Raw genomic sequence first — 13,344 nt, forward strand, 5'->3', positions numbered from 1 at the left:
TTTTTTGCCTTTAACGTCCTTATTCTAAAAAAAAAAAAAAGCAAATGATATTGAGCTCCACTTTCTGATTTCTAAATAGGATTCAATAAAATCCCTCTCAGGAGAAGGCAATGGCACCCTACTCCAGTACTCTTGCCTGGAAGATCCCATGGACGGAGGAGCCTGGTAGGCTGCAGTCCATGGGGTCACTAAGAGTCGGACATGACTGAGCGACTTCACTTTCACTTTTCACTTTCATGCACTGGAGAAGGAAATGGCAGCCCACTCCAGTGTTCTTGCCTGGAGAATCCCAGGGACAGGGGAGCCTGGTGGGCTGCCGTCTATGGGGTCGCACAGAGTCGGACACGACTGAAGCGACTTAGCAGCAGCAGCAGCACAATCCCTCTAATAATGTTTTGCATACGATCATGCCTTGAATTCTTCGTGTGCCTCTCTGTCCTTGACCTCTCACTGGGTCTTATTTTCCTTATTGTGAGAGTAGCACCATGCTGGCAAGGAGGCATGAAGTAAGTTTGTTTCCTTCCTCTCTCCATCCTTTTAGACCCAGCTCAAATATCTCCTCCAATCTAGCTCCCAGCTTCCCTAGGCAGTTATGAGCTACTTGCTCTTCTTATATAGCGACTGCTTAAACATGTGGTGCAGCACCATGCTTGCTCCTTAAGCCTCAGTAATTCATCTGTGAGCATTTCACACCTCAACCATGTATTTCTTGGAGGCATCTCTTATTTACCCTTACATGGAATATATTAAATAACAGATTGTGAAGGAGCACATGAATGAATTAATCAATTGATTAATCTACTGAAACATCTTCTCTCTTTTTTGGTTCATAAAAATACACAATTTTTTCCTCCCCAAAAGAGTCTTTCTAAGACACCACTTTTAGAGACAGTGGTTCTCAAAACCTGTATGCTGGCAAAACTAGAGATATTAAGTAATACTTTTAGCACATTATACAAGAAAGTTATAAATGTTTACCTAATTTTATTAGCTATGGACTTTTATTTGCCTTTACGGCTCTTTCAAGCAACAGAAAGTTAGCTCTCTGGCTTCTACAGCTTTTGCAGAGGATGATATGCTTTGGCAGCAGTTTACCTTCAGCAGTAAGATCCCGGCAGCTACTTCTGTCTATGAGAATTCATGACAGAGGTGTATAGCTTGGAATTATTTGTCTGAGAGCCCCTAAGTTTATTTTTCTTTATTCTGTCCTTCCTTCCTTTTTGTTTTCTTTTTTCTATTTTGGGGGGAGGGGGAGACTAGACTGAAAGCATAGTCCTTTGTGCTTTTCCTGTTCTAAGAATTAGCTTTTTCCTTTATGTAGACATGAAAATAAAATCTAAAAATCTTACCCAACTTTAACCAAGTTACTTGGAGATAACTAAATCACACACCTAATATTTTTAAACAAAATATCTGCCTTGCATAACATAAATAAATATTATCTTCCATTTACACAATCTCTAGTCTCTTTTGAAAATTCTCATTAATCTCACTAATCACCTTGGATATATCAAAATGCTGGGTAACTCTAATACTTAAAAGTCTGGGTAAATTTCATTTTCTTTAGAGTTCTAATGAATGATGACAAGTTACTAGTGAAAAAAAGGCAATGGTGTGTAGATGTGTTTCTCAAGCTACTGTTGTTTTTGCAGGTATGGCAGTTTTGGGTCAGTGAAAAATGCTTTATATTTAAGAATCAGAAAACCTGAATCTGAAGCTTACTTAGAAGCTGCTTGAATTTGGACAAATCACTTTTCTGAGGCTCATTTCTGAGCCTCATACAGTGTCTTCAACTGTAAAATGGGGGTAATGCCACCTTTCTCACACAATTTTAAGACTCTTCTGTGAGAAAGGATGAAAATAGTTTATAAACTGTTAAGTACCATGCAAAGCAGGCAAATTCTTTACTGTCTGCACTACCAGGGAAGCCCGAGTACCATATAACAGTTGAAACCAATATAAGATACCATTATGAATAAGGCAAAAATACACTTTTAGAGAAAATTAATACTCTCCACTATCTCATTAAGCTTTCAAACATAATGTCCCTTAACTATACATACTGGGGAAGAAAATGGAATATAACCGAATATGCTCTTTTTTTCTGTGCAATGGGATTACAGTGTTTTTCTCTTCTTCCCCAGTTTTCCTATTATGAATATGAATTACTGGTATCATTTTTTAATTAAAAAAAAAAAAAGAAACCAAGCCCACTTAAGTGTAAGGAAGAGGAAACATCAGGAAGCACTAGTCCTAACTGCAAGCTTTGCTTCAGGTCTCTTCAAACTTGGTCCAGTTCAGGGACCAACTAAGCCCATGGGGATTCTGCCCTTTCAGCATCTTCAAACACCTGTCACTTGACTTTGGCCTAATCAGCACCTTGTGATATGTATAAACTCTGCTCAGTCAGAGCACACTCTGGGTCCTAGCCAAGAAAAATGTCAACCTTTGCTGAGGGAGCCAAGCGCCAACAGTTTAGGGATTAGGCTTCATTTACCAATTCGAATACCTCAGGAGTGCCCAGGCTCCTGCTGTTGCCAGGCCACGGTCTGTGGATGGGCCATGACAGCTGAAAAAGATCTCCACAGAGTTCTCTGGAAACCTGAGCACCTGTCTGTCTCTTTCTCTGACCATCTCTATTTCTCCTTCCATCTCCTAAACACGCTGTTTTCTCTGCCTGGAAATTTCTACCCCACATATAACTATTAGCCTGGCTAACATCTGTAACTACTTTTAACTTCCTTCTTATCCAGGATGCCTTCCTTGGTATCCTCTGTGTTTACCTCTATTCTATCACACCCCGTCTGTTCTTACCCCACCCTACACTCTGAGCTGCACCTGGTTCATGCTTGGTGTGCAGCCAGCTCTCAGGAAGCGTTTTCCCAGAGAACGACCAGACCCCAGCTGACTGGCTGGTGGTCCAGCAGACCTGCTCTGTCCTCTCTGGCTTCTACTGCACAGCTGACTTCCCTCTGCCAGGGCAGGAAAGCGCCTCAGGAAGCCTTTCCCACACCACTCCCGCCTTCAAGGGGAAGCTCCCCCTCGGCAACCCTCAAACTTTCCATCTAGCTGTTTATCCTGCACTGCCTCATAACTGCCCCTAGAATTTGTGTTTCCTTTGGAGGAAATTGGTAAGCACTTGACAGGCAGAAAATGTGTCTTAACCCAAACTCCATTTTACACTCAACAAGTATAAGTCAGCGTCTACCATGTTCTAAGGATGTGAGAAAACACCGAGATGAGTGAGACACGTTCCTTGCCCTCACAGATGAGCAAGACGGAGAGCTAGACATGCAGGTAACAGTTTAACTGAGTTAGTTATAATTAGGGTATCAGCCCAGTGCTGTTGGGATAGTCTGTCTGGGAAATTTCCCAGAGAGAGGATGTTCTAACCTTCCTGTGGAGACATTTACCTACAGGAAAATGTACTCGAAGGTATGCAAATTAGAACAGGCAGAGAACTGTTAGAAAAGCCTAATCCCCTCACCACAAAACCAGGTTAGGTGCCCTGGGTATACAGTCCCTGGCACATCCTGTACTTCAGATTCTATTGCTTTGCACACTTGAGATAACCTGGCCAGGGTCTGACTTCCTTCCTCAAATGTGGCCTCCATGGAGCCTTCCACAGGGAGGCTGTGCTTACCACTGTGTTCCCTGAACCTAATTCAGTATCTGGGACAGAGCCAAAGCTCAACAAACATTTGAGGAATGAGCTGATGAAGTATAAATATGAAGGGTTTTTAATAAGAAATTAAAATTAAAGGAAATTTGCAAAGCATGAATGCTGTACTTCTCTCTAAGAGACCACTCCCATATAATATATATCATCTCTAGAACCTTTTCAAGGTGAGACAAGAGAAAAATATTGCTAAGCTCTAGACTGGGCCAGATCAGAATTTACTGGCCTTTTTCCATATGATACCAAGTTAGTCCTCAGCCTGGTTTCCTAGGTTGAGGAAGCCCCCTCCCTCCTTTTCCCAAGGAAGAATTTCAAAAGCAGTGACATTCTAGTTTATTCAGTGACTTCACATTTCTTCCCGTTTTCCCAAGAATTCAAGATTTCCCTCTACCATCATGTATAAACACATGCATCATCACCCACAATTTGAGAGGAAAATAACTGTACCATGAGCTCAACCAAAAACAGGAAGTTCACCCTGTCCCATTCTGGTACCATAACAAAAACACCTTCGTCCCTGGCATTTGTGACGCTGATGTCTGAGGAGTGTCATAGCCTTGGTGGCCACAATAATCACGTGAGACAGTCGCTGTTTCTCCACCATCAACAGACTAACGTGTACTTGGTAAGAGTAATCTTACAGCTTGTGCATTTAAATGCTAGTGATTTGTTTTATTTGGTGAGTCAGTTCTTGTGAAGTCTGACTCTTTTGCACCTCTTTGCAAGTAAATTTCTCCTTTTCTTTTATAAAAGGTCATCTTGTCTCACAAAGACTGTGGGTCCTCAGCTCTGCACTATGGAGTAGAGTGGTGCTGAGTCCCAGATTCTGCCAGAGGTGAGTGTTTAAGCAGAAGAGCACCGACTAGACACTCATGACTCCATCAAAACACAGGAAACTATACTAGATAATGTTTAGTCCCTTCCTTTCCAACACCAGGGCTCTGGTTTGTCTGAATGGAGGGTGCCAAGTGAGTAGTGTGTTCTCTCATTCATTCAACAAGTGTTTGCTGAACACATATTATTCTGGGATTTACACCAGGCTGTGAGGATATGATGGAGAACAAGACAAATATGACTCCTGTCCTCTTGGAGCTTACAGTATAGTGGAACCAACAGACATTAATTGAATAATTATAAATATTTGTAAAATTACAGCTGTACTATGTTCAAGGAAGGAGAGGTGTGTGGTGCTGTGAGATCTAATAATAAGAGGATATGACCCACTCTGGAAAGTTAGGGAGGCTTTCCTGAGAAATTGCCTCTACTCTAATTTAGAAAAACACATAAATAGATGACCTGGCACTCAATTAAGCTACAGAATTCAAATATTTCAAAGCTTGTAGGATCACTAATGTCCATCCTGAGATGCTCTGTAAAGGAACTGTTGGAAACCTTTGCCAACAAGGGACATAGCAGGTGGAACCTAACTCCTCTCTAAACAAGTAGATCAGAAGTTCAGTTAAGTAAGTTCAGCTGCGCTCACTCAGCAGTGGTGATCCATGGCTATGAGTCTGGCTTTGTAAATGTTTTTCTCATAAATATTATGGAACAATTGTCTTTTTTTCCAAAGAGAGAGCGAACAAGTTTGTGGATTTTTCTCAGGATGAATCCTTTCTTTTGATATAAAAGATATCAAAGGGAAGATAAAACCATGGTTGGCACTTAGTATTTGATGATGAGTTAATAAATAAATAAACAAGAACAAGCCTTAACAAGGAATAATTTAAAGTCTAATGCCTGGGTTCAAAGAAATCAGTCCCACAAATGTAATCTGGGGACTTTTCTTGGCAAATGCTACTGAGTAAAAGCTTAAAGGGGTATAATTATCTACAACATTAAATGAGCTAAACAGTATTATGAAATGTCCAAAAAGCTAACATAAATGAAAGTCATATCAAGAAATGTACAGGGTCCAGTTCTCCAGAAATAGTCATCCATCAACTCTCTACTTGTCAAGTCAACCCTGGAGGATTTGGGCTCAGCTCTAGACATGATCTTCTATGAGGGGCACTGGTGAACGGGGAAACATTTAAAAACTAGTGCTAGGTGTATAAACAATATGAAGTGAGGGATGACTGGAGGACTAGGCATGGGTGGTCAGGGGAAGAGAGGACCTGAGAACTGCCCTCCGGTATCTGAAGGCCTGTCATGCGAGGCAGGAGCAGCTTGTGCACCCTGTCTTCAATCCTGTTCCCAGCCAGTCAACACCTAGATGGTTACTTGGCCCTAGGACTCCGATTCGCCTTGCCCAGTGCTATCCACATGGGTCTGAGGGGCAATATGTTCCTCAACATACTACAAAAAAGAGATATTGCAGTTAACAATGTTTACATAAAACTGTACAAACTGGATTCCTTATGGCAGAATGTTTTGGAATCTTCAAATGATAATGTCATCACGAATGTCCAAGACAGAGAGGTGTATTCCAAGTTTTCTGATCTTCATGGAACTAGTATCTTTCCACACATCCAAACACCCAGGAAGACCTTGTTCTAGACTTTTCTCTTTTCATTAGGCTCAGCACTGAAATAGGTACATGGAGTCAGGAAATCAAAGGTTTAGACACGGTACCTGCCTTCAATGACAGCTTCACGCATAGGGAAGAACGACTGATCCCAAGCCTGCACTGGATAACACTGGGGGGATTTCGGGCAAAGACCACTTCACAGGTCCCATGGGTAGTCATCTAGCATCCCGTGGAGTAATACGGCACCATTCATATTTTATGAGGTAGGAAAGAACTAAGCAGTAGCCTTGATATCTCTCACCAAAGACCTAGACCTTGGGAAATCATGTAGCCTGTTTTGTAGACATCGTTCAACCTCCAAACTCATTCTTAATACCCTCCAATTCCATTAGCCAATTCATTACCAAGAAGTAACATCACTTCCTCAAGGGTATTAAATTGTTTAGAATTTTGTCACTGGGCATCTCAAATTTATTAGCTCATTCTACCCACCCCTTTTATACAGTTCATGAGGTTCTCATGGCAAGTATATTGGGGTGGTTTGCCATTTCCTCCTCCAGCAGATGTTGAAGAGATCAAGAAGAGATGGAAAGAATACTTGGAAGAACTGTATAAAAAAGATTTTAATGAACCAGATTACTACGATGGTGTGGTTAGTTACCCAGAGCCAGACATTCTGAAGTGTGAAGTCAAGTGGGCCTTAAGAAGCACTGCTGTTAATAAAGCTGGTGGATGTGATGAAATTCCAACAGAACTATTCAAATCCCTAAAAGAGGATGCCATCAAGGTTTTGCATTCATTATGTCAGCAAATCAGGAAGATCTAGCAGAGGCCACAGGACTGAAAAAGGTCAATTCTCATCCCAGTTCCCAAGAAAGGTAGTACCAAAGAGTAGGCTAACCACTGGACAATTGCACTCATCTCCCATGCTAGTAAGGTTATGCTCAAAATCTTGCATGCTAGGCTTCAGCATTATGTGAACCAAGAACTTCCAGATGTTCAAGCTGGGTTTAGAAAAGAAAGAGGAACCAGAGATCAAATTGCTAACATTTGAGGGGTTATACAGAAAAAGCAAGGGAATTTCAGAAAAACATCTATCTCTGTTTCATTGACTACATTAAAGCTTTTGACTCTGTAGATCATGACAGACTGTGGAAAGCTCTTTTAGAAATGATAATATCAGACCATCTTACCTGTCTCCTGAGAAACCTGTATGTGGGTCAAGAAGCAACAGTTAGAACCCTGTATGGAGCAACTGACTGGTTCAAGATTGAGAAAGGAGTATGACAGGGCTGTCTGCTGTCACCTGTTTGCTTAACCTATACACTGAGCACATCAAGAAATGCCAGGCTAGATGAGATACAGGCTGGAATCAAGATAGGTGGGAGAAACATCAACAGCCTCAGATATGAGAATGATACCACTCTAAAGACAGAAAGCAAAGAGGAAACTAAAGAGCCTCTTTATGAGGGTGAAGGAGAAGAGTCAAAGAGCCAGCTTAAGACTAAATATTAAAAAATCTAAAACCCTGGCATGCAGGCCCATTACTGCATGGCAAATAGAAGGGGCAAAGGTGGAAGTGGTGACAGATTTCCTCTTCTTGGGCTCCAAAATCGCTGCTGACAGTGACTGCAACCATGAAATCAGAAGCTGTTTGTTTCTTGGCAGGAAAGCAATGACAAACCTAGACAGTGTGTTGAAAAGCAGAGACACTACTCTGCCAACAAAGGTCTGTATAGTCAAGGCTATGGTCTTCCCAGTAATCACGTATGGTTGTGAGAGCTCAACAAGGCAGAATGCCAAAGAATTGATGCCTTCAACTATGGTGCTGGAGAAGAAAGTCCCTTGGACAGCAAGGAGATCAAACCAGCCAATCTTAAGGGAGATCAACCCTGAATATTCACTGGAAGGACTGATGCTGAAGCTGAAGCTCTAGTATTTTGGTTATCTGATGCAAACAGACGACTCATTGGAAAAGTCCCTGATGTTGGGAAAGATCAAGGGCAGAAGGAGAAGAGGGTGTCAGAGAATGAGATGGCTGGATGGTATCACCGATGCAATGAACATGAGTTTGGGCAAACTCTGGGAGATGGTGAGGGACAGGGAAGCCTGGCATCCTGCAGTCCCTGGGGTCACAAAGAATCGGAAACGACTGGGCGACTGAACAGCAACAACATCCACCCAACCCCAGGATTTATAGGAAAAGAAATCAGCCTTTTATTCTGTTTAACCAGCATGAATTGCAACTCAATGGCAAGGCTGATAGATTTTGATTTTTTCTTTGACAAAGGATGGAAGAATAGTACTGAGGATCAAGAAGATTGGTTCTTTTACTTCAAAATATTGGGTAGAGGCAATAGGAGGAGAGGAGATATGACCACTGAAGTACTTTGCAACCTGGCTGCTGGAGACAACCCTGGGGAAAGGGCCACAAGCCTGAGTGAATGTTTAGAAAAGAGAGAGACTGATGTAGGATGGGGTCTTTGGGAAGGTCATGGAAGTGGGACTTCAAGTCAGTCCTGGAAAGGCATAGAAAAGGAGGGAAAGCATGTGTTGTATGGCAGAAACCAACACAACATTGAAAGCAATTACCCTCTATTAAAAATAAATTAAACTTTTAAAAACTTACAAAAAAGAAGGGAGAACATGGAAAGTGGGGTCTAAGGATCATGGGACATCCCCTAAGTACCGTGTTCTACTCTTTCATTGCACCACAATTTACATATAGAGCTTCATGGTCAATTTCTTGATTACCTAGCAACTCAGTTCCACCCTAATGGTCTCCCTCCACATAACCTTAATAAATTACAACCTGTTGCTACAGAAAACACACGCCTATTAAAGAAGAAGATTTAGCACTGTGGCGAAAACTTCTCTTAAATAAAAACGAAAAACTGACTCACTCCACCATATTTCTTCCTAGAAATAAAAACATTTATAAAGGTTTCCTTGACCACTGAGGGGAGAAAAATGTGTTTATCATTCTGTTTAATCCCCACAGACTCAATGGCCACGCTGCCCAAACTTCCTGCCTTGGTAGATGTGACCCTCTGAAAGTAAAATTAACCCTCCCTAGTGGAACGTGCTCGCTGCTTTTCAAGTGTGTACACTCCATCAGGGTTGTTATAAATAAGCTGTATCTTGATTTAGGACATATCAGCTACCGTTGCTATTTCAGTGCTGCTTTAGCAGCCTAAGCTTTCACTGCAAGTAGCTTTTACAGGGAAAAAAAAACAGCTCAGGGCTGCATACTTACCAGTCCCGAAGCTCTCTTCCCCACAAAGGGACAGTTTGCTTGCATCCATCAGATTCCCAAAAAACTTCCAGCCGGTTGGGGTCTCATACAAAGCGATCTTTGTAGCATTAGCCACCCTTCAAAGGCATGAAATCAAAGTTACATCACAGCAGGACTGCTAGTGTAGCCATGTGAGGGATGGAAAATAGCAACCGTTATTGTAATCAAGGGTTCCACTTAGCATTGCTCAGAGGTACACATAATTCTAAGGTTGGTGGAAAATCGTATGAGAAAACTTGTGCACAATGGGCTATTATATGTGGAGTCAGAGGAGGGGGAGAAGAGTATGAAGAGAGAATTAATTCAGGTCACTGAATTTAATATTTGAGAAAAAATAACAGTGGCAAAATGGACAAAACTGTTTGGGGGGCGATTTAAACCCATGTGTTTTGGATACTGACAGCATTTATAACCATTCCATAATGAACAAAAAGAATGACGTTTCGAGGCACCCATAATTATAGAGCCAGAAGATACTGGGTTTGGGAGGTCAGTATTTCACAGAGAGAGAAACAGGACCCAGAGTGTTATGTGACTCAGTCCAAGGTCACACAGCCAGGATGACCACTGCCTGCGACCCAGTCAGTGCTCCTTCCATTCCCTGGAAGGCCCTGCAAGGACAGGGCCCAGGGGGGCTCCCATCAGCACTAGCTGCATCCACACCAATCCATGGTCCCCTGCCCCCTGCAACACATCTTTTACTTCTCCCTATTTTATCCTTAGTCTACTTGAAACTTTTGAGTGACTCTTTTTTTAGATTCCTTTCCCTTTGAACAGGAAAAGTTACCTACATTTCATTCACCCTTTTAGTGAGATTTGCTTCCCAAAATGCTTGTCACTAGCAAAACAATATCATATTTCAATTCTAATATTTGAGGAAAATTAAATGATGATTTTTAAAACTGTGAAAATAAAATAAAGTTTCTTTCTGGGTAATGAAGTATTTTCCATTGTGATTCTATATGTGGATTATCACATATAATCCACATAAACTGGAATTAGACTGTTTTTGGATTACACAGAAGTTATTTCAGGACCTGATCAGTCTAATGGACAATAGTGTGGCCATAAACCAGCTCACAGCTTTGCAGGGAGGATGTGGAGGCAGAAAGACTAGGATCTAATTCTAGCTCTGATGTAGCTGTGGAGTCCTGGGAAAGATGCTAACTACTCTTCTGGCTGACAGATGAATGGATAAAGAAGATGTGGTACAAATACCATATAAATGGAATATTACTCAGCCATAGAAAGGAACAAAATAATGCCATTTGCGGTAATATGGATGGACCTAGAGATAGTCATACTGAGTGAAGTAAATCAGATAGAGAAATATCAAACATACAGACATACAAATATCATATGATATCACTTACATGTGGAATCTTAAAAAAAAAAATGGTACGAATGAACTTATTTACAAAATAGAAATAGAGTCACAGGTGGGAGAAGAAACTTACCAAGAGGGAAAAGAGTTGGGGAGGGATAAATTGGGAGATTGAAACTGACATATACACACTGCTGCTGCTGCTACTGCTGCTGCTAAGTCACTTCAGTCGTGTCCGACTCTGTGCGACCCCATAGATGGCAGCCCACCAGGCTCCCCCGTCCCTGGGATTCTCCAGGCAAGAACACTGGAGTGGGTTGCCATTTCCTTCTCCAATGCATGAAAGTGAAAAGTAAAAGTGAAGTTGCTCAGTTGTGTCCAACTCTAAGCAACCCCATGGACTACAGCCTTCCAGGCTCCTCCATCCATGGGATTTTCCAGGCAAGAGTACTGGAGTGGGGTGCCATTGCCTTCTCCAACATATACACACTACTATATATAAAATAGATAACTCATAAGAACTTACTCGATAGTACAGAGAATTCTCCTCAAGACTCTGTGATGACCTTTATGGGAAAAGAATCTAAAAAAGACTAGCTGTATCGAATTATAGCTGATTCACTTTGCTGTAAAGCAGAAACTAACACAACATTGTAAATTAACTATACTCCAAAACAAGTAAAAAAATAAAATAGGGACTGTTCTGAGGGTCAATCAAGACAGTGAATGTAAAAAAAAAACAGTGTCAACTGCAAATTACTATATGCTATTAGTCATTACTTTGTTAGCTGAAGTGAAATCAGCACTAGTTCTATAACACACACACACACAATAGTTCTATAACACACACACACACACACACACACACACACACACCAGAAAACTACTGCACTGCACATCCCAGGGTTTGGGAGCAAAGGTTCCAGGTTCAAATCCTGCTACATCATTCACTGGGTGACTTTGGGCAAATTAGTTAACTTCTTTTTCCTTTTGTTTTCCCATTTGTAAAGAGGAATTAAACACAGCATTTACTTCATGGGGCCAGTCTGAGAATTAAATGATTTAAAATACATGCTTAGTGTCTAGCATAAGGTAATGTTTAATGAGTAACAGTTATGATTATAAGAACCAAGTATATACATTCTCCCTAGCCTCAGCCTTTCATTCATTCACTTGTTCTTTACCCATTCATCCAGGAACTATTTATTGGACACCTAACATGATGTAGTCAATATCTCTGGTTTGTGCTCATTTATGACTTCCATTCATCAGATGTTTTAAACGTGATCTCATGAGCTAACCTAAAGCCTTTTCAAATGAGATGATATACAATAATAAACAAGCAAGTCAAAGATACCAACTGTTTACTGTCACTGGGTCCCTTGTTTCTCCGAAACTGAATGTATTTTTAAAACTATTTTAGCTTTATGTTTATTCAGATTTTGAATAAGTGACCATTTACTATGTTTGTGTGTATGGGCATCTGATGGGCGCTGGATGGGGAACATTTCTTTGAAAGTTTTGTTGAAACACTGATCTTACATCAGTCTTTCACCCCCACTCTGTGCACACTGCCCAAAGTGAGTCTCTAGAACGATGTCGTGACTACAGCAGAAGTGCCATCCATTCATTTATTCATTAACATTCAATCACTCATTTTTTTAAAATGAGGCATGTGTGTGTGTGTGTGTGTACCAGGCATGCCATGATCAGTCAGAGTTTAGCACAGTGACAAAGACATACTTTTCTCTGTATTAGTTTCCAGTTCAACAGGGCAGATAGTCGAGTAAACAGACTATCAGCACACAGTGTGAGGAGAGCCAGGATGGGAGAAATGCAGAGTGCTAAAGCAGCACACTGGGCACATCCAGTCCAGAAACAATGACACCTTTCCTTCAAGAAAACCCCTAGATCACACACTATGTATGTATCAGATGTCTGAGCTGAAAGGGGAGGAAGGGTGCTCCCAGCGCTATGAGGGCCTGCTTGGGAATCAAGGGAGTGGAGAGACCTACCGGTCCAGGGCACCACTGGTGGGCATGCTGCGTGCGAAGCCACGGACCCCGGTTTGCTGGAAGTATGGAATGCTGAAGATGTTGGCAGCAATGACAGCCACAGAGTCTGAAGGGTTCACGAAGAACCCGTGCTTGCCCAGAATCATGTTCCGATCCTTTGGGAGAAGGGGAATTCAAAGGGAGATCTTTTAATCAAAGTGCTGAAGAAACCAAACGATCTTACACGGAGGTTTCGTAAAATTTAAAGCTGATACATTTATTCATACTGGGTTCTACACACTGGACTTTATTCCTAATTGATCTATACAGCACCACTAGGCCAATGGCACCTCCGTGCCAAAGAGCTAAAACTGTTTTGAGTTAAAGTGCAAACTCCTTCCAGGCTGAATTCTCTGTTCTCCCTCCAGAGGCCAGCTGAATGTAACCTCCCTGACCTTCTCCAAACTCTGGAACCAGTCACCTCTCTTCTCTCCCAGAAGACAGCAGAGATCACAGAGAGAGGAAATGTGGGCTGTTTAAAGCTTGCTAGGTCTACCAGGCATTCTCCAAGGAAAAAGCAGATTT

At 41.6% G+C, this 13,344-nt stretch overlaps 1 protein-coding gene across 2 annotated transcripts in view; it reads right to left on the reverse strand.

Moving 5' to 3' along the window:
• PGM1 (phosphoglucomutase 1) overlaps nt 1–13,344 on the reverse strand; it is a 67,058-nt gene that overhangs the window by 12,690 nt on the left and 41,024 nt on the right. For both annotated transcript variants that reach the window (XM_068966613.1, XM_068966612.1), the window contains exons 6-7: nt 12,781–12,935; nt 9,403–9,518 (exon numbers count right to left, since the gene is read on the reverse strand). In XM_068966613.1, coding sequence (XP_068822714.1) covers nt 9,403–9,518; nt 12,781–12,935 — 271 coding nt within the window. The remainder of the gene's footprint in view (nt 1–9,402; nt 9,519–12,780; nt 12,936–13,344) is intronic.

This window comes from Capricornis sumatraensis, chromosome 2, assembly GCF_032405125.1.
Source record: "Capricornis sumatraensis isolate serow.1 chromosome 2, serow.2, whole genome shotgun sequence".
Classification (NCBI taxonomy): Eukaryota; Metazoa; Chordata; class Mammalia; order Artiodactyla; family Bovidae; genus Capricornis; species Capricornis sumatraensis.